The 22,135-nt window shown below is 35.1% G+C and overlaps 1 protein-coding gene across 1 annotated transcript in view; it reads right to left on the bottom strand.

The window, feature by feature from the left end:
- Window positions 1-22,135, bottom strand: part of LOC148952120 (uncharacterized) — a 97,040-nt gene that overhangs the window by 29,429 nt on the left and 45,476 nt on the right. Inside the window, exons 4-5 of the mRNA XM_089089564.1 lie at window positions 14,863-16,003; window positions 11,736-11,911 (exon numbers count right to left, since the gene is read on the bottom strand). Coding sequence (XP_088945690.1) covers window positions 11,736-11,911; window positions 14,863-16,003 — 1,317 coding nt within the window. The remainder of the gene's footprint in view (window positions 1-11,735; window positions 11,912-14,862; window positions 16,004-22,135) is intronic.

Raw genomic sequence — 22,135 nt, 5'->3', positions numbered from 1 at the left:
CTCACCGCAAAAACAAGCCACCTTAGGCCAACAGCAACGCAAGCTCCTCCTTCATCCCAATCTATTCAAAGCCTCCCTCTTTACACCCTCTCAGGAAGTTCCCATTTCCCTTCAACTTTCTTTACATCCTCCCACCCCAACGACGGACGACCTGCTTTCCGTTTAGCCCTAGACAGTTGGCCGAAAAGAACAATCTTTTGCAATCTGCCATTCTTCATCCGTAGAACGTGCCCTAGCCATCTTTACCTAGGAAAAAAAATGAGCCAGTAACATACCTGCGTTTCACGGCACTATTTCACCGACTCAATTTCTTTTACCGACTGGCTGAAAACATTGGATCCCCCTCCCCCATTCCTGACGCCCCTGAGCGCCATTACTTCGAGGAATTCAGCTTAGACTGATATTAATAAAAAAAACAAGTTTTTTTTTAACTGAAAGTAAGGAGTGACATTAAAAGTTAAAACGAACAGAAATTATTCCGTAAATGAAAGGGGCTGTCCCCTCCTCAACGCATCGCTCTTTACGCTAAAGTTTTTTATTGTTTTAAAAAATAAAGTTGTGTGACAGAGTCAAACTTTAGCGTAAAGAGCGATGCGTTGAGGAGGGGACAGCCCCTTTCATATACGGAATAATTTCTGTTCGTTTCAAGTTTTGATGTCGCTCCTTACTTTCAGCTAAAAAAAAACTTGTTTATTTTATTTAATTTCTGAACGTTTTTGAATTAATGCAGCTTTGATTTTGGCTCACCGTACATGAATAATTAGAATGAAATTTGCATATTAATTTTATTGTTTTGGCTAAATGGCTTTCTCGAAATTGTGTTATGACGTAACTTATACGAATTAACTTACGTAACGAACTTCTATATTTGTATGTTTTATTACGTATATTAGGGAGTTTAACCCTAGTCAATTACTCACTCTTTATGCTAAAGTTCGAGTTTTGCTCGAATAACAAACCCCTGAATCACAAAGGCCGGTTAGTTAGAATAGAGAGCTCTTTTGAAAGTACTAAAAAAAAAAATAGCGTAAAGGGCGAAGTATTGACTAGGGGGCGAACCCCTTCATATACGTAATAATTTCTGTTTGTTTTAAGTTTTGATGTTGCTCCTTAATTTCTGTTGAAAAAACTTGTTCTTTTTTTATTTAATTTATGATTGTTTTTTAAATAATGCTGGGATATCCGGCGCCCCCTTTATAAAAATGTCCCTTCCCCCACGGAAACATCATCCATAGAAAGATCCTCCCCCGACACCACCACCCCCCCCCCACACCAGATAAAAATCCCTCCTGAAACATCTGTATACTTCCCATTTACCGATACTATATGTAAACAATGGGCAAAGTTCATAACTTGCAGCCCTTCCTTCCGGAACTGTAGGGGATTAGTCATCTTCAAAGACATGTTTATTAGATTTACGACAATGCTGAACAAAATGGTCATCTTAAAATTTTTATTGGCTGACTTCGGGAAAAAATAAGCGTGGGAGGGGGCCAAGTTGCCCTTTTTTTTGTCACTTAAAAAGGGCACTAGAACTTTTAATTTCCGTTCAGATGAGCCCTCTCACGATATTCTAGGACTACTGGATCGATACGATCACCCCTGGAAAGAAAAAAAAACAAAAAAAAAACACGCATCCGTGATCTTTTTTCTGGCAAAATATACAAAATTCCACATTTTTGCAGAGAGGAGCTTGAAACTTCTATAGTAGGGCTCTCTAATACTCTGAATCTGATGGTGTGATTTTCATTAAAGTTCTAAATAATTTCTTAGACCACACTGCTTTTCCATTTACAAAAAATTAAACGAAAAACGGGTTTTAATTTCTATAAAGCAGTGAATACAAACACTTAATTAAACAAAAATACTCCGAATATTTCTGCCCCACATCCGGGAGCTTTTCTCAAAGCAAAAAAAAAATTTTCTTACATCAACATAAGAGACATGCTAAAAAAAAAAAAGACAAATATAAATAAATAGGAAAAGAAAACTCACAAATTAAATAAACAATTCCATACACTTGTGTATGAACAAAATCAAATACTTATATTGTTTTGAACAAGCCTTCTCACAGTATGTAAATCGAAATCAGTCAAAAAATGAATATATATTTATGCTTAAACTAAAACAATTGAGGTCAGGTAACCCCCGGCCCATAACCCCTAAATACATGTCCCAAGTTCATCACCCAATGTTTGAATTCTAAATTGAACAGATTCGTTTGCTTGCAAGCTTAGCTGCAGTTTGTTTACCTTTCCCAACTTTTAACCCAGTCTGACCTTTGTCCGCAAGGTCATCTTTCGTATCCGAACTATTATTAAAAATAGTACTGGTTGAAAATTTTACCTGCTTTTTAACTAAACTATTATAAATCGAACTGATCCTAAAATCCTTTTCATCTCTATTGATACTAATACCCCCATCCATATATTATCTTTTTTATTTCTATAATTTTCAGTCCTACAGACGTATCTACTATTTTTGTTTGATCAAATAAAATACTGTGATGAGAAAAATAATAAACATGTTCTGCAACAGCTGACTCAAACGTTTCTGGTGTTTTGTTTTGTTTTAGAGAGCAATCTAGTGCATTCTTGTGTTGCTGTAGCCTATTTTCTAAAATCTGTTGTGTTCATCCCACATAAAATTTACCACAAAAGCATGGAATTTTGTATACTCCCTTTTGCAAAATTCTCGGTATCTTGTCTTTCCCTTTATTTAACAAAGAGCCTATAGTTTGTCCTGATTTAAATGCTGTATTTATATTATGTTTTTTTAATTCTTTTCTTAATTTTTGTGACAATATCGGTGAATCACAAATTGAAGGTTTTTTGGAACATTTAAATAATCTGGGAGGAGAATTAATTTTTACAATTGAAAAGGAAACAGAGAATAAGTTACCGTTTCTAGATATTTTGATCCATAGAAATAATAACGAACTAGCGTTTTCAATTTACCGTAAACCGACTATTAACAACCGTTACTTGTCTTTCGCATCAAATCATCCGATCCAGGTAAAAAGGGGTGTGGTTATTTCTTTAGTTGATATGGTATTAAAATTAGCCTCACCAGAATACATAAGCAATGAACTAATTTTTATTAAGGATATTGTAGTAGGTAATGGCTATCCGGAAAATATGATTTCTCAAATAATTGAAAAAAGGAAAAAAAGTTGACAGAACGAAAAATATTAGAAGAAGATGGGTCAATTCAAGCAAAAACTCATAAAACTTTACCTTCTACCCCAACATCGTCACAAAAATTAAGAGGAGAATTAAAAAAACATAATATAAATACAGCATTTAAATGAGGACAAACCATAAGCTCTTTCTTAAATAAAGGGAAAGACAAGGTACCGAGAAATTTGCAAAAGGGAGCTTAAAAAATTCCATGCTCTTGTGGTAAATTTTATGTGGGAAGAACACAACAGATTTTAGAAAATAGGCTACAGCAACACAAGAATGCACTAGATTGCTCTCTAAAACAAAATAAAACACCGGAAAAGTTTGAGTCACCTGTTGCAGAACATGTTTATTATTTTCCTCATCAGATTATTTTATTTGATCAAACAAAAATAGTAGATACGTCTATAGGATTTTTACGAAGCTTCAGGAAAATTATAGAAATAAAACAGATAATATATGGATGGGGGCATTAGTATCAATAGAGATGAAGGGGATTTTAGGATCAATTCGATTTATAATAGTTTAATTAAAAAGCAGGTAAAATTTTCAACCAGTACTATTTTTAATAATAGTTCGGATACAAAAGATGACCTTGCAGACAAAGATCAGAATGGGTTAAATGCTGGGAAAGGTAAACGAACTGCAGCTAAGCTTGCAAGCAAACGAATCTGTTCAATTTAGAATTCAAACATTGGGTGATGAACTTGTAAGATCTATTTAGGGGTTATGGGCCGGGGGTTAGCTGACCTCTATTGTTTTAGTTTAAGCATAAATATATTTTGATTTTTTGACAGATTTCCATTTATATACTGTGAGAAGGCGTGTTCCAATCAATATAAACATTCGATTTTGTTTATACGCCAGTGAATGGAATTGTTTATTTAATATGTGACTTTTCTTTTCCTATTTATTTATATTTTTTCTTTTGTTTATTTAGTATGTTTTTTATGTTGATGTAAGAAATATTTTTTTTTCCGTTGAGAAAGGCTCCCGGATGTGGGGCCGAAATATTCGGAGTATTTTTGTTTAATTAAGTGTTTGTATTCACTGCTTTATAGAAATTAAAACCCGTTTTTCTTGTTTAATTTTTTGTACATTAAAGTTCTATGACTTTTAGGGTTGTTTTTCCCTTTTTTCGAAAATAAGTCAAATTTTCTCACGTAACTTTTGATAGGCAAGACTAAACTTAATGAAACTTATATATTTGAGATCAGCATAAAAATTTGATTCTATTGATGTATCTACCGGTATCAAAATTACGGTTTTTAGAGTTTTGGTTACTATTGAGCCGGGTCGCTCCTTACTTACAGTTCGTTACCACGAACTGTTTGAAAAGAAAATTTGTCCTGAAAATCAGTTGTGGTGGTTCAAAAGGTGTCGAGGCTATATGATATTTATTCAAGGAGTCGCTTATTAAAATACAGGTTTTTTTTTTCAAGGTAACCTGGTATTGTTTCTAAATATACAAGTTCAGGACAGTTCTTTTCATTTGGTTTAGTTTTTCTTTTATTTCGCTGGGGACGGCTACTGGCTACAGAACTAACTTGTTACTTGTTAAGAGTCCGGTAAGTACGCGAGAAGTGAAATTTCGTGAATGCTAATTAAACAAAACAAAATAAGATAGAAATATAATAGTTCAGAAACAAATTTGGGCTATATATTTGCAAATTAGGGGGTGGGGGGGGGGGGGGGTAAAGCATAGCATATATTAAATACGCAACCTAACCTAACCAAACCTGGGTACCTTTTATTATCCCTAAACCCCAAAAAACTAAAGTTTAAATATAGTTCCCGGAGTGATGAACCCTTTGTTTATACAGCGTCTCATAAGTACCGGGTAATACCTATCTGATTTTCGCAATAAATTGTCGCGTACTTACCGGATTCTTAACAAGTACCGCCAACTTTTTGTAATATATATTGGTTTACCTATTACTGTTTTGAAAAGATCCTCCTTTACTACAATCATTTTGTTCTTTTCCCGACGAGATTAGGCAATGTGCTCATCGTAGCTGCTTATAGCGAATAAAAAGATAGAAACACATAATAAATAGAGGAGGGCACAGGAAGATTCAGGTTATATATATATATATATATATATATATATATATATATATATATATATATATATATATATATATATATATATATATATATATATATATATATATATATAGTGTATGTATGTATGTATGTATGTATGTATGTATGTATGTATGTATGTATGTATGTATGTATGTATGTATGTATGTGTGTGTGTGTGTGTGTGTGTGTGTGTGTGTGTGTGTGTGTGTGTGTGTGTGTGTGTGTGTGTGTGTGTGTGTATGTATGTATGTGTAGAGAGAGAGAGAGAGAGAGAGAGAGAGAGAGAGAGAGAGAGAGAGAGAGAGAGAGAGAGAGAGAGAGAGAGAGAGAGAGAGAGAGAGAGAGAGAGAGAGAGAGAGAGAGAGAGAGAGAGAGAGAGAGAGAGAGAGAGAGAGAGAGAGAGAGAGAGAGAGAGAGAGAGAGAGAGAGAGAGAGAGAGAGAGAGAGAGAGAGAGAGAGAGAGAGAGAGAGAATATATATATATATATATATATATATATATATATATATATATATATATATATATATATATATATATATATATATATATATATATATATATATATATATATATATATATATATATATACCTTTTTCTTCTCTGATTAAATAAGTAAGGAGTCTGACTAGAATATCGCATCCTCTCCTCTCCTATTAGTGGAAAGAAGAAGACTGTAACTTTTTCTGCAAGTAATTGGCGCAAGTGACCTTATGTAGGGGATTGTCATAAAATGTAGTCCCTTGCCTTTTACTTTGCATATATGCCTGAGCAATAATAAGATAGATAAGATTTAGTGCTAAAAAACGGCTATCACAAGCCCAAAAAGGGCCGAATTCGCACTTTAGCGTCAATAAAACGAAAAAAGAACCAAAAACAAACAAATAAACAACAACAGAAAATTATAAAAGGGTCAATGTCAAATACGTAAAAATGTTAAAAACAAAAACAAATTAAACTCATAAAATTAGAAGGTCAATGCGAAATCAGCAAAAATGTCGAAATAATCAAAACTCGTAAAGTTAAAAAGGGGATAAAATTAAATCAAAAATATAAGCTAGTTATGTGACTAAAAATAAAAAACATCAAAATTTGCAAAATGAACATCAAAAAGGGAGTGAGGGAGGGGAGCTGCGGAGATTCACAGATTGAATATGTCAACTATGTAAGGGATGAAAGTTCTTCTATATCTTTCTGTGGAAACTCTTATTGGGGCCAGGAGGGTTTTGTTGAAACAGAACGCGGGAAGCGGGGTCGAAGGGATAAATATTGACCAGCTAAAATGGAAGTTGTCCGAGGGTTATGAAGGGCATTTTTAGCAAAACCCAAGGAAATTTTTGCTCTCCTTTCCTTAAGGGTGACTAGATTAGCTCTCCGAAGAAGGGAAATATAAGGTACTTCACCCTCATTGAAGATAATTCTTAGGTATCACTTTTGGACCGCCTCTATTCTATCATACAATGCATTGGAGATGTCAGGATGTCAAACACGACAGAGGAACTCGAGGGCTGGGCGTACAAATGAGAGGAAAATCGTCAAACAATGCGATTTAGGGCATTTAAACTTTTTAGGGAGTTTAAGGAGGGAAATGCGGTATTTGCACGTTTTAGGATGTCATTAATATGGCAATCCCATTTTAAGTCACTTGAGATGGTAACACCCAGTAATTCCATAGTGGTAACAGGCATTTCAAGGGGGATTGGAAATGATAAAGAAGGAGGACTTTTAAGGAAATTAATAGTTAAAATCGTTGACTTTAAAGGGTTGACTCTCATATCTTTAGTAACAGCTTCGGCTGATATCGATTCCAAGATGTCCCATTGGGTTACTTTTTAAATTTTCGAATCATGTCTCTAAGACAGTTAGGTCATCACGAATTTCCATCTATCGGGGAAATCGACACCAAGGCTGTTTATCATTGCAAGAAATAAAATTGGACCTAAGAGGGTTCCCTGGGGTACACCATTATAAATTAGGGGGGGGGGATCAGAATATACATTCAGGTATTTCACGACTTGCGTTTTATTAGAGAGGAAAGACGCAATTATTCTGGTTAAATAAGGGTCAACTTGAAAGTCATTAGATAGTTTTTCTTCCAGTGTTTTGTGGTTAATTAAATCAAAAGCTTTTCGAGTGCGTTACATATTGTGTCCATAAGGTGAACAGGGTGGTGGGTGGTAGATGTAGAGCGTAAGTTTCCGAATTGTCGTTGGTCAACATTTGGGAATATCTTTACTTTCAACCATTCAGCTAAAAAGCTTTCATATAACTTGGAGAAAACTGGAGTAAGAGTAATGGGGCGGACACCATCAAAATCTTGCTATAGTACCGGATCACCTAAATAAAAAACGAAAAGAAGAAAATAAAAAAGAAATGAAAATCAGATAAAAACGGCTTAAATTAAAAAGCAAAATCTTATTATTTTGACTAGGAAAAAAAAATCTTTACGATCGATCAAAATTCGTTTTGAAAGTAAAAACAAACGAGCATATTTCAGGCTGCATAAGGGGGTCAAATTTCATTTATGCTTCCTTAAAAGGATACCCAATACTAAAACTAAGCATTAATGATTGCAATAATATTTCCGATTGAGAAAAAAAAAATCTTAAAGGTTGATTCCTGAGACTATCTCTAATCCAACTAGTATATATTCAAATGAAAAAAAAATAAAACATTGTCACTACGACTAATAGAAAAAAAAACATCGTGCATTAAGCACCCTAAAGTTGACATAAAGCGAACGCTCCTCCTCCCTCCATCCTCTTAAGCTTTTTACTTTGTTCACGTCCCAAGAGTTAAGTTTTAGGCTATGATTTCATCCTAGCCTAATTTGGGCCATTCTCTAACCCTGCTGCAGACAATTTAGTTTCTAAGAAAAATTATGCTCTAGTTAGCCGAGACAATTCAGCAGGAGTTAAAAGACTAAAAAAATGATTTAATTCCGTATTAAATCTTAGCTTTGCTTGCAAACTTGGCTTTATTTTGTATCAGCTCTCAAGTTATCATCTTTATATTAAATAGCCCATAAATGCTCACACATCTTGCACTATTATAACGTAAAACAGGGGGTGTAATCTAGTACTCAACTTCGGGAGCCTTTAACTTCAGATATTGTTTTTTTCCTTGATTTCGTCTATTTTAGTATTGAACTTTCCAGGCGAAGGTCTACTGATTATGGTCTACCGGATGGTTTTATGTTTTTATCTTTCCTCGAGCAATCCTTTTAGAGGCAAAAAAAGTTTTAATAGATGTAATACAATTATCACCAAACCATTAATTGACGAGGGGGGGGGATATACGTAGTTAATTTACTTTAAGTTTTATCGAAGCATCAATAAGACATGTATTCACCCACAGCAGGGTAATTGTTAGAAAGCTTTCCCGGGAAAAATCAATAAAACAGACAATTACTTAAACTTTATGGTCTGTTTGATTGATTAAACCTTGATTCGAAAATCAATACTTATCCAAGCTCAACTTTAGCAGCTAGATGGCTCTGAATCTAGGGGAAAAAGGTTATCCGAGGGCTTAGCGATAATGCTATGGCGTCGAGACATAAAAAGTATAGAGGATGCATGCAACTGAATTAGAGCAATTTAAATAACGCTATTTTTTCTCCTTATTTTTTTTTTTTAAATTGCTATTCTTATGTAAATCGTTTGAGTGGCAGATTGTAGGATGGAGAGTAAACAAGTATAAAGATAGATGGACATGAAAAAAGGGGTACACGGCTGAATTATCTACTTATGAGGTACGCAAGAGTCCCTGGGGAAAACTTTTCAACAAACACTTGGTATGCATACAGACTGGACAAGTGGGTTGTAGATGTTCAAATTCAACCTATTTATTATTCCATATGCATACATATATATTTCATTAGGGCAATGGAGAAGCAAGCTCAAGAAATAAAGCTTAGACAACGGTAAAATAATATACAGTGACTCGAAAGCAGCAACTAACTCAAAGCCCAGTTACTACCAATGACATTCAATTATATAATTGACTGTTATTAGTTATTTTTGAGGAATAAAGGTACTGGTGCATTATACCTAACACAGCGCTATAGACTGTCCAAGGAATGCAGACATGGAGACCCGTAAAATGGGTATTTGCTATCTAAATTGATCGCAAAGCGTGGTTTTCATTGAATTTACAATACTTAAACTGTTGTTTTTCGGGGTTTGGGGGGGGGAGGGGGGTTAGGTTAAATTAGCTGACGTATTTAATATATGCTATGTTTTACCCCCTGCCCTCCTAATGTGCAAATATATAACCAAAATTTGTTTCTAGACTATTGTATATTTCATTAGCATTAACCAAACTTGACTTCTTTCGTGTGTTAGGTATAATGCACCAGTACCGGAATAAATCAACAAAAAAACAAGATTAAACTAACACCATAAACCATAGAGAGGAATTGCTTTACTGCAACACAAAACATAAAAAATCAACATGTTCCTAAAACTTGTTAAATAGTAAATTAAAATTTAAATAATTTAGAATCCTCTTCAAGAATAGCAAAAAGTGAAATATGCCTGTGAAGACTCTTCAAGCGCTTCACTGCCGTCCAATTCATATAGTCGACACAGTAGATATATGTTGGGCAATCATAATTATTTTTTAATCCCTCCCCACTTCCTCTTAACTTTTCACTACGGTTATCTACGGCAAAGAATCTACGCATATGGTTATAACCTTAACGGGGTGTCTTATTTGACAATTAGATTTATTTTTAGATTAAGTGACTTAATTCAAGAAAAACAACTTTCAAGATACTAGTTGCCGAAGGCATGAGAAGCAAACGAAAGTCATTTTCACTCTCAATTTCCCTATACTTTCAGTGAGAAGTGTGATAACACCCGTAGAACTGAAAATAAAACAAACCAAAACATGGTCAAGTGCACTTGATTTCGTATTGCTTTAAAAGTGAATCATATATTTTCAGTGCATATGGGTTATTATTGTAACATCTCTTCTAAATGTTGGACTAGAAATTAATTGGTAAATGAACTGAGTTATATTTAAGTTTCGGTAAGCTACAGAAGTAAGTTTTGTGTACTTTATTACTTCTAACTCTCAAATACCTATTGAAGCCATCTAACCTATATTCTTTTCGTTTTCAAAGTACCCAAAGATGGTTACTTGTTTTCAAATACAAATTATTTCCAATCTTCTTGGACGTTATAGATTTACGTAATTTTATTTACTACTAACTAGTTACATTTATTGAAGATCTCGTGGGATTCCACTACAAATATAAACAAACTTTTTGTCGTCCTTTACCATCTAATTTGCCCTCTCTTTCCCTCCGCTACCTAGTTTAATTACCTTTGTTTTACTTCCCTTTATTTCCAAAGCCACGTCAGTCCTTCACTTCCTAATATTTTGAAAACCATTTTTATCTCATCCGTTTTTTTTTTATTGAACTTCATTCGTCAACTACTGGCTGTCTTCTAAGAGAGAGAAGTATTTTTTAGGAAGGGGGGGGGGCTTTCGAGGGATTTTCCATGGAAAACCCAAATAGAAGGCATTGGAAGCCCTAAATATTCCAAAACTTTCTGGTCTTCCAAATTAGCCCAGTTTTAATAATCCCCACCCTGAGAGTCAAGTATGTTCAGAAGTACATCCTATCTTTTCTTAAGCGCATTAGCTATACATGGTAGTACGATGATTTATCATACAAGCTAAGTGATGATATTAAATCGTGGAGATAGCTTAGCAATGAGGAATTGATTTTGAAATTACCCACTCGCCTCTTCAATGCCACTTTTTTAGTGCACAAAGAGTATATGCATAGAGATGTGCAACGAGGAAATCTGGTCTTCCAAGTGAGTGGAGTTTGATCCTTGCAAAAGTCTATTTTTAGGCCCAATTGCCCCGTTTCTAAGATTTTCTTCAAGTACGTTTTAGACTAGTGCTAGGATCAAGTTCCCTTGCATAATCACTGAGAAAATGACCAGCATTTTCCTACATGGGGATGCTCTCGACGGGCATTTGCCTTTCGGATAGTCTCAAATGACGAAGTTAGGTGAAGGGGTGGGGATCACCCCTGTCTCTGATGTTGGCAAAATGAGGCGTCTGAGGTGGTTTGACCACACCAAGCGGATATCAAAAGAGCATATAAGCAAAAAAAAAAATGCCTAGAATGCCTTCCACTACCAGCATAGAAGAAGAAACCAGAAGGACAGAAGAAAATAAGGCTCACGGCAGCTAAGTCCGACCTTAAGCCTCGGGGGGGGGGGGGGGCTTCCGAAAATTTGGAGGACGTTTGGATCGTCACTGGTTTAAGATTTTGAAGCCTACCATCCTCGAGCGAAACCTCTAGAAAGAAGCATGTCGTCATCTGCTGGGCACCAAATAGAATAGAATACAACTGTCAAATATTTCATGCCTAGTAGAAAGGTCAAGAGCCTACTTATAAAAATAACATAAACAATTCAACATACACAATCTAGAAAGAGACATACCCATTTAGCCATAGGGCAGCCTGAGAAGGTTTTCCCTTCTTTTCCAGAGAAAGTGACTTTTTCGAAGCGTAATGCCAAACCTTCAATTCCAAAACGGTTTTCTAATAATTTTCTTAAATTTTGTACTGAATCCGAAGCACCCAACTGAGTATATACTGGACAGCAATCCAAAGGCACTAAAATGAGATCATTCGCTTGCTAATTAAAAATAGTAAGCATCTTGGTTCATTTAACAATCGCAACAGTGATGTAGCCAGCGACCTTATATACAAATTGCTGACTTTCTTTTTAAAGATCACAGTCTATATACATCCCTAGGTATGTACAGATTTAAGCCAGGACTAGTGTTTTCTACAAGTATTTATTTACATATAGCCAGGACCACTTTTTCCATCTACAAAACTATATATAAACATAAACATCGGTAAATCACAGTCTAAATATACAATCATAATCAATGACATTTGAAGCTAATAATATTACCAGCTTCATTTAGCAGATTAATATTAAGATGTACTGCCATCTACCAATGCAGCAAGGTGCTCTGTGGTTGAATATTCATACTTTTGACTTATCATATGAGTTGCCCTGTGGTGGCGCAATAAGTTTATTCTCAGCTTGGTAATACGGGACTCAAGAGTTCGTACCCAGATGTAGCATCACACTGCAGGGCTGACGCAAGGACATTAGTAGTTAAAAAGAGTCTTTAATCCATTACTATGTAATTCAATGAGATCCTAATTATTGACCAAGAATTTTACGTGAACATTCACGCCCATATCCTCGTCCATCAAGAATTCAATGTATATCTCAGTCAGTAAATGGTGGTGAGAATTTGTATTAGCCTTTTTCTGATAGGCTTTATTTTTCCACTTATTTATGGAAAGTTTTTTTAATTAATTTCTGTTCGTTTTTCGCGGATCATCGTTGACCCCCCTATATATGGGATTGATTTCAAACATTTTATTTTACTTTAAGAGGGATGATTGAATGCGTACTAAATTAACTGCAATCAGGAAAATCTATTGTGTTTTTGTCAATGTCGTTAACAAATTTTGTATATGTCACTGTACAGTTAACAGTGCAGTTAAATAGTCATTGTATAGTTATTAGTATTAACAGTTTGGTTTAGACTATAAAGCGTTTATTCTGATTTTAAAATCCTGAAACATTTGATTTTCAAAATTCCTTGTGATGCATTACTTACGCAATGCATCTAAAAGACATTTCATGAGCATTTCTAGAAAAAAAATAAGAAAAGAAAACAAACCTACTATTAATCAAACAAATAGACAGTAAGGTGATGTGTAGAACGACATTACGTTAGTTTTTAAAGTTGCCTTTGCCAGGGGCGCCAATTCGCGAAAATGTAGGCGGGGGGAGAGAAGCAACGATATGTTTTTAGTGATGCAAAAACAATGTATTTCATAATCTGGAGGGAGGGAATATTGTTTTATTTTCGATTATATTAATAGAAATACCAAAAGAAAGGTACTTTTCAAAATATATAGGAGGGGGACAAAAAAGTAAGGAGGGAAATCGCTCCTTCCTCAATTGGCCCCCCTAGGCCTTGCTGTAGATTATGTTATTTAAATGAAAAGCAGACATATGAAACAATACAGGCTTCGGAGGTGGAATTGTTTGAAATTGAGAATCCAAAAGCTCAAACATTAGATTTACTTTTTTCATTATCACTTAAGTTCCCTAAAAAAGATGAGACATTTTTTTTTGGGGGGGGGGGCCCGGGGTTTATTTCAAATACTTCATCTATTATACAATTTCGGCTTAAAAATGACGTCAAACGAGGGGAAAAACTTATTTTCGAGTTTCCAGTTTCACACAATAGCAGCTTAAATGCAATATTAAGACTAGTCTATAGCTGTAACTTGCACAAAAAGAGCAAGATAGCTATGTCATTGGATTTCCTAGTTTAAGGTCTACTATTTATTCAGCCAAAATTATGATATTCCTTAGGCTTTTTCTCAGAGAACCATCTAAACAAGCAAAAAAAATGGAACCTAAAAGGAAACTGAAAAAAACAATTTTTGATTGCGAGTTTGAGCACTGATGATTTTTTTTTTTTTTTTTTTTTATTTCTGTCAAATATTTTTAATCTCCTACATTCCGTAGATTGGCTATATGATTTGCTTTAAAAATTGTTCGAGCTTCCCCTTTTCCATAGTTGGATGTTTCAAATTGCTACGAATCTGGACTGCTGGGTGTACAACTTGTATAATAGCCTATTCTGCAAACTCTTACTTAAGTCGACCTTTTTGAAGAGAAGGCAAAAACATTAGAACACAAAAGCAAATATAATTGTTTTTTCCTTAAGGTTACTGTCAATACCCGTGACAAATCGAAATTTGTGCTAAGCTCTTTTGATTTTAACCAAAATAACCCTTTACAGTAATCTGACCGTGCATCATAATACATTTTTGGCTAGGCATTATTCAGATAAAATTACATTTTTAATATTTCTCTGTATAAACAATAAAACGTATCCCATATTTATCAAAGAACAGCATCTAGCTTGCATATAAAAAGATGGCATGACTGTCCATTTACTTTACAAGGGATGTGAATACTTGAAATAATCATAGGTTTATTACTTTAGTAGATAAAAAAAAAATGACGCAATTTATAAAATCATTGCAATACAGGAGCGAGGGATTAGCCACCACTTGATAAGAACCATCTATTTCCAATATAACCAAAAAATAACAGAGAAATTTCTGGAAAGAAACCTTATGAAATTATTGCGGTAAAAATGTAAGAATTGGAATCTGTTTCATGCTCACAGAATTATACATGTATTATGTTAGACGGGTTGTCAACCTTAAATTTATTATGCCAAAATTTATGAATTAACTACTATTATTAATAAGATTTATATTATTTAGTTCGCGTGTTTTATTGGCCTGCTTCTTTTTTTTAGCATGAAATTTTCGAATAAGGCTAAAAGGCTTCAAAATTCAATTATCCTTATTAAAAACAAAATATGATAAGTACTATTACTTAGCCCTAAAATCAAAATTATGAACTGAATCCAACTATAAATGAAATGCTAATGGTCCTGGCTAGTCACTGGCTACATCACTCATGATATAAATCAGAAAAAAAAACTTACTTTGGTCCGCTGGACCACAGGGACATTCGTCAACTTTAACATCACTTTTTAGTTTATCTCGAGTTGCAGAAGTGCCATCATTCCACCCATTCGGCTTTTGAAAGGCACCACGAAACTGCATCGAGCCTAAATCAAGGTAATCGGAGTCATTTGTTTTATCACTAACGATATATCGTATATCGAAAGGCCTAGCACTCGAGATCTCTAATGAGGTAGTTTTGCCGGAAAACTGTGACTTCTGTTCATTTTGTCCAGGACTACCAGTTGTACTATCTGGCAACACCGTGCTATCATCCGAGTTGGCATTACCACCCTCAGACTTTAGCAATATCCGAGGGTGGCCCTGCACTAAAAAATGGTCCGACTTAGAACTGTCTTGGTGAATAGTAGTCTCTTCACTTTTGATATTAACATTCAGACTAACAGTTTCACCGTTACCTTGCTGGAAATTTTCATAGCTTAAATATTCTTGGCCTTTAAACCACTGTTCACTTCCTGGGCTGGTTTGTGGTTGATGCTTATTCATAATCATTTCTTTAATTTTGTTATTTAGGTCTCTACGTGATGTTTGATCATGGAACTGCTGTTGGTTCCAGTTATTAGCAAAGGATGGGTCGTCGTCTTGTCTTAAGCCAGAGCTATTGGAACTTGGTGATTGTTCAGGTTGGAAATTACTTCCTGGTTGGAACTGGCCATTTCCACCAGAGCTTATTTCCATATAATTTTGAGATCTTTGGTTCTGAGATTGGGGAGATGGATGAGGTGATGTCATTCCATGGGGGCTGAAGGTTTGTGGGCTCTGTCGTGGCTGGTTATGCATTCCAGACGGGGAACGTTGAGTGAAATGAACAAATTGATCATGCTGATACTGGAATCCGGGCTGTTGCCCATTAAAACGGAACTGTTGAGGCTGTTGCCCTTCAGGAAAATGCTGAAACCTCTGGTCTTCAACGGGCATAATCGGAATCAATGGCGGGGGATAATTTTCCCATTGGTTCGTTTGGGGAGGTGAAGGCCAAGCGCCTTGTTGAAATCTTGAGTCAATAAACGTCCCGTGATTTGGTCGGACGGCCATTGGGTCTCCTATTGATGGCGCTGGTTGTTGAGGGTTATTCTGCATAAAAAACTGTCCCATCCCTGGCTAGAAATAGAAAAAAAGATTCCATAAAAATAAAGAAAAATACAATGCAAACCAATTCAATTTTGTCAAATACATTACAAACCAAAAAATCGACGAATTTCATAAAACAAACCACAAAAAAATTGCATAAGAAGATTGCTGATTATGATTGCAATGCACTATACATAAGATGGAAAAAATATTCACGGGGTGTTATGGTTTCCAAAAGTGTCTGAGTTTAGAAAATGCATTGGTAAATAAAAAAAAAAAACAGGTGAACAAAATAAGTTATTGAAGAAGAAGTAAAAACTTGGACTTTTATGGAGGGAGGGCAGACATCCGAACAAAAATTAGTTCTATGCAACATGTGAGAATTTCTAGAGCAAGTAGAAAAAAATATTGTTCATAGAAGTAATTTTATCCAAGGCTATTATATAATTAAATCCGTTACGCGCATAATTTTGTAATTTCGCGCTGGTTTGTAATATTGAAAACTTAACGTGTGTAATATTTCAGAGTAAACACAGTAAGGTTACGTGAATAAAGAGCGATGTGTCCAATGTGTTTTTGAACAGTTCATAAAAACAGGTAGCTAAAAGAGCTTGAAAAGAGCCTTTTTAAGGGACTAAAGTGACAGGGGAGCCATCAACCACGGTGGCCCCCAACTTAAATAGGTTTGTCAAACAATTTAAAAATGTATAATTAAACGAACAAATTGGGCCCAAAACACCTCCAAACTCCCCTCCCCTTCCACAGTCAACTAGTTAGAAGTAGGTTAGGCATATTAGAAGTATCCAATATTAAGCACTTATACTTATTCTTCTAATATTCATTGCTTCTAATTATAATAGTTATTAGAGGTACCTTGTTCAACGGAAATCATGCAAGGCTTTTTGATCAGTATGATTGAAGGGCAAAAACATGCGCCAGTAAAAACTTGGTGCCGACAAGCTGCTGATAGACTCCATAATACAAAAATGAGATTAGTCCAGACTGCAGAATTTAAAAGCTTCATAGACAAGAAGATATTAAAATCCATGAAGGACCATTTTCCTCAGCTATTAAGAGAAATGCCCTAAAATGTTGTTCCATCTAATGCTTTTTTGGTCACCAATTGCAGTTACGTGATTACATCGTTAGTGAAGCTGTCTTCTTATTCTAATACTAATACTGACTCAGTGTCTGTATCCAGCTTCTTTAATACTCAAAAGGGGTATGGTTGGGTATTTGCTCCCAGGAAGACGAAAAAAGTGGGCAATTTTTTATTCAGGAAAGTTAAACCCTTTGAGAGAAACCTTTATTTCAGGACAGCAAGTACCGTGGGGAAAACTTTCCTATTGCAATGCAGCCTAAAAAGTACCAAGGGGTGGAGAGTCCTGTTTTGTGACGATGATTTTGGGTTTTGTTTTGAGTTAGACGATTTTCGTGTAATTCAGATGATTTCTTATTACCGCTGTGTGCATCCCTTCCCCCATCCCAGTGAGTTTTCAAGAAAAAATAAACGAAATGCAAGAAAATCTGAATCTTTAAGTGTAAAAAAAATTGTTGTCTAAGCATCTGATAACCTCTCAGGAAAATCCTCCTCTGAGAGATTCGACAAATGGTGTCCAACTCGGGGATGCGCTTCAGAAGATGGTAATTGACTGCCAATAAGAAGGAATATTTTAAGAAAGATTAGGGCAAGTTGCATATTAAGGTCAATCGAATTTCATTTTATGATTTAATCAAAATTACATTAGACCATGGGAGGGAGGGAAATCAAAATTCTGAAGACAATTAGGTGGAACATGGCACCTGCTTTACAACGTATTCCCAAAGGAGAACCTTATCAATTAAAATCACAAATCATAATTGGATTTCTCCAGGTTTTATAGTTGAACGGTGGCTGATACGAATCGAAGAAAACCAAAAATAGTTGCAGATTTTAAGCTTTAAATCTGTACATCCCGAAATTCCAATTCTTTATGTTAGGATTTTTCAAAAAAGCTTCGAAACCAATGAAGCTTGAAACCTTCAAGGTGCCTAATTCCGATACGGATTATATGCCAGGGTTGTCGTATTGGGTGGTCAGCACCACTGGTTCAATAAAGCAGTAAATCTATGAGAATCCAAATTTGTTGTCGTTTGAGGTCAACATAAAATAAGCTAGACAGTACATACATTTCGTTGCTGCATGCAGATCTGACACAGGGGAAAGGGTAAGGGTAATTAGATTTATTTCCCTAAGGAGTCCAATGCTTTTTTCAATTACAAATTTTTCCCTCCTTCACAGCCACTAATTGCCATCTTGGCAACAATCAACCCAATGATTCGTACATTCCAGAGAAATCCATAATACCACAGAAAACATAATATTAGACACTTGAATGACTCTAAACTTCGAAAACGAGAATTCAAAATCCTTAAGTCCCAAATTAGCCAAACAAAAGAAAACATGAAGCCCCCCCCCCCAAGAAACATCCTGTGTATGTGCCTGGATCACACCACCGCTTCATGTCCCCATTTTATGTTAGTATGTCCAACTCTGTCTCAGGTGTAAGGGGACGATGAAGTGCGTACTCCTTTGAAAAAAAAAATCAAGAGAAAAATATACCCTTTTTCCCGAATTACAAGATTTAAGGAAAGAATTAGTTTTTGGTAATGTAAGGACAAGTGTGTGGTTGGTTTCAGCAATGGGATCAAAAAATTATGGGACAATAAGAATGATAGCAAAATATATAAAATGGTATGTCATATAGAGATAGATTTTTGTAGAGATAGATGTTGTATGTGTGTAAGTTGTTTTCTTGTTTGTTATTTTTTGTAGTCATGGCCCTGGTGGCTTTAGCCATGGCCCTTGTGGCTTTAGAGTATTAAATATTTGTTTATCTATCTATATCTATCATTTGTGCGAGATTTTGTATAATTATGTATGTTAGTTTAATGGTATTATGTGCTTTATTATGTTTTTGTTTTGTTTTGTAACATTGCATTGTTATGGATATGTACTATATTTTGTTACGAGTGTCACTATCATGTGCTATTATTTTGTGTGATTTTTCTCTTTTTTTTGCCATGGCCCAAAGCGACTTTTATTGCAATAAATATCTATCTATCTATCTATATTTCAAGTCATAATCTTTGATTGCCGTACCTTTGAATCAAACAGTTCGTGGTAACGAACTGTAAGTAAGGAGCGACCCGGCTCAATGGTAACCGAAACTCTAGAAAACGGGTTTTTGATACCAATAGATATATCAAAAGAATCAGATTTCAATGCTTAACTTCAAATATATAATTTTCATCAAGTTCAGAGCAACTCATGAAAAGTTAAGTGGCTAAGAAAATTTGGCTGATTTTCAAAAAAAGGGGGAAAAACTCTCTAGAAGTTATAGAACCTTAATGAAAATTACACCATAATGTTCAGCGTATCAAAGAACCCCACTATAGAATTTTCGAGCACCTATCTAACAAAATGTAGAAGTTTCCATTTTTTTGCTTGAATAAAGCTCATCGACACGTTGTTATTTGTTGTTTTTTTTTTTTTTTTTTTTTTTGTGTGCAAGGGTTTTCGTTTCGACCCAGTGGTCCTAGAATATCGTGGTAGGGATCATTGGAATTTAAAATAAATTTTCTAGTTCTATTTTTAATTCACACAAAAAAAATGGAGGGCAACTAGGCCCCCTCCCATGCTCATTTTTTTTCCCAAAGTCACCTGTTCAAAATTTTGAGATAGACATTTTGTTCAGCACGGTTGAAAATATGATAAATATGTCTTTTAGGATGACTTAATCCCTCGAAGCCCCCAGGGGGAGGGCTGAAAGTTATGAACTTTACTCAATGTTAACATATAGTATTGGTTATTGGGAAGTATACAGACTTTTTCAGAGGAGATTTTTTCTGGTAGGTGGGGGAAGGAGAGGGTCGGGGGCTATATGGAAGGATCTTTCCATGAAGGAAGTTTTCAGGGGGGAAGGGACATTGCCATGCAGGGGGCGCCGGACTTGCAAGCCTTATGTCTGGTTGCGGGGGACGTATACCACCATTGCCAGGACGGATTGGTGCTGGCGGGGCGGGGGCCTCGAGGCGGGGATTACTCTGGAGAATATTTCCGTGGAGGATGTTTCTTTGGGGCAAGGAACATTTCTATGAAGGGGGCGCCAGATTTCCAAGCATTATTTAAGAAACGATCAGAAGTTAAATAAAAAAAACAAGTTTTTTGAACTAAAATGTAAGAAGGAATATTAGAACTTAAAACGAACAGAAATTATAACGTATGTGATGGTGCTCTACCCAAATTAAACGCTTCACTATTGAATATACAATTTTTTTTTTTAACGATTTAAAAAAAGGGATCTATTCGAATTAAATGGCGTTTGTTTTTCTATGTTTTGTGACTTAATTTTTTTTTTAAATTGTAACTTAATTTGTGGGGTATTGTATAAGGGCAGAACCCCCTCATATACGTAATAACATATACGTAATAAAAAAAAAAAACAATAAAAAAACAAGCGATACGGCTCAATAGTAATCGAAACTTTTAAAAACGAAATTTTGATGTCAATAAATGTATCAAAAGAATGTGTTTATAATGCTGATCCTAAATATATAAATTTTATTAAGTTTAGTATTACTCATCAAAGGCTACGAGCCTGAGAAAATTTACTCGATTTTTTAAAGAGGGGGAAACATCCCCTACAAGTGAAAGAATTTTAATGAAAATCACACCGTTAGATTCAGCGCATCATAAAACCCTATTACATAGGTTTCAAGCTCATATCTTCAAAAATCTGCAACTTTGTATTTTTTGCCAGAAGAAAAATATACGAATATAGAAGTAAGTTACGTAAGTTAATTTGTTAAGACATCCATTTAGAGAAAGAAAAGTAAAATTTTTATGCAAATAAGAGCTGCATTAACTAAAAAACGATCAGAAATTAAATAAAAAAAACAAGTTTTTTAAACTGAAAGTAAGGAGCGACATTAAAAACTTAAAACGAACAGAAATTATTCCGTATATGAAAGGGGCTGTCCCCTCCTCAACGCCTCGCTCTTTACGCTAAAGTTTGACTCTGTCTCACAACTTTATTTTTTAAAACAATAAAAAACTTTAGCGTAAAGAGCGAGGCGTTGAGGAGGGGACAGCCCCTTTCATATACGGAATAATTTCTGTTCGTTTTAAGTTTTTAATGTCGCTCCTTACTTTCAGTTTAAAAAACTTGTTTTTTTTATTTAATTAAAGAAGAGACCATGCTTATTTTCGTGAAGCGATTGAGCTACAGAAAAGCGATTTTTACACAATTAAATTACAAACATGCAGCATTGTCAAGCAGCTTTTTAATGGGGTGGGGGGAGGAGTTTAAACCTAGAGCATCCTCGGATGTTTTTTTTCTTTATTTTAGTTAGTCCAGGAAATCTTCACTGGAAAAAAAGGAGTAAAATACGGACCAACACCTTCATTGAACTAATTAATCAGCGCTGAATCATTTCCAATTAAAAATTCAAAACTTTTCCCTTTCATTGAGCCGCATACATTGGAACTTTCCTAGAAGTGTCCGCCCTAAAGTGGGGAGTAAAGACAAGTTTGCTTTGAATACTTCAACAATGTTGAAGCAAGCTTCCCGTCAAAATCATTAGATCCGTCTCTTGAAACTTGGGAAAAACTTTTCCAAGAAGAAACTTTTTACGCACTTTGGAAAAGAATGACGCACTTTTTCGGGAAAAAAGGGATCAATATGTGGCGTACAATTTCCATCTGCTCTCTGTGTTTCCAACTAAGGAAAGCGCTCCAGATTGTAAATGTAATAAAATCAGAAAACTTTCAAAATCGATAAAAGTGACTCACACTGAACTAAACAGCAAAAATCAATAGCTTCGCTTCCGTTCAGAGAACGGATATTTAAGATCTTGTATCTATCATCAATTTTCTTCAAGCGACACCCGAGATGAAATAAGGTTTCATTAATGATACCAACGTAATTTCATATGCTATTACAAGATACCACCAGACAAGCATCAATTTGTGGGTATGCTTTATAACCCTTTAAAAAGATATAGTAACATCATAAAACAATACCTCCATGGACTTGGAAAACAAGTTTTATGAATGGGGCTGGGGCTCATCACTTTGAAACTGGTCAGGTTGTATGCTTCTTTTATGGTGGAGGGGGAAGA

The sequence above is a fragment of the Artemia sp. Qi Xiang Cuo genome, chromosome 5 (genome assembly GCF_049724085.1).
Source record: "Artemia sp. Qi Xiang Cuo chromosome 5, ASM4972408v1, whole genome shotgun sequence".
Taxonomy (NCBI): domain Eukaryota; kingdom Metazoa; phylum Arthropoda; class Branchiopoda; order Anostraca; family Artemiidae; genus Artemia; species Artemia sp. Qi Xiang Cuo.
Note: the sequence above shows the minus strand (reverse complement) of the source record. Positions and strands in the feature narration are given on the sequence as shown.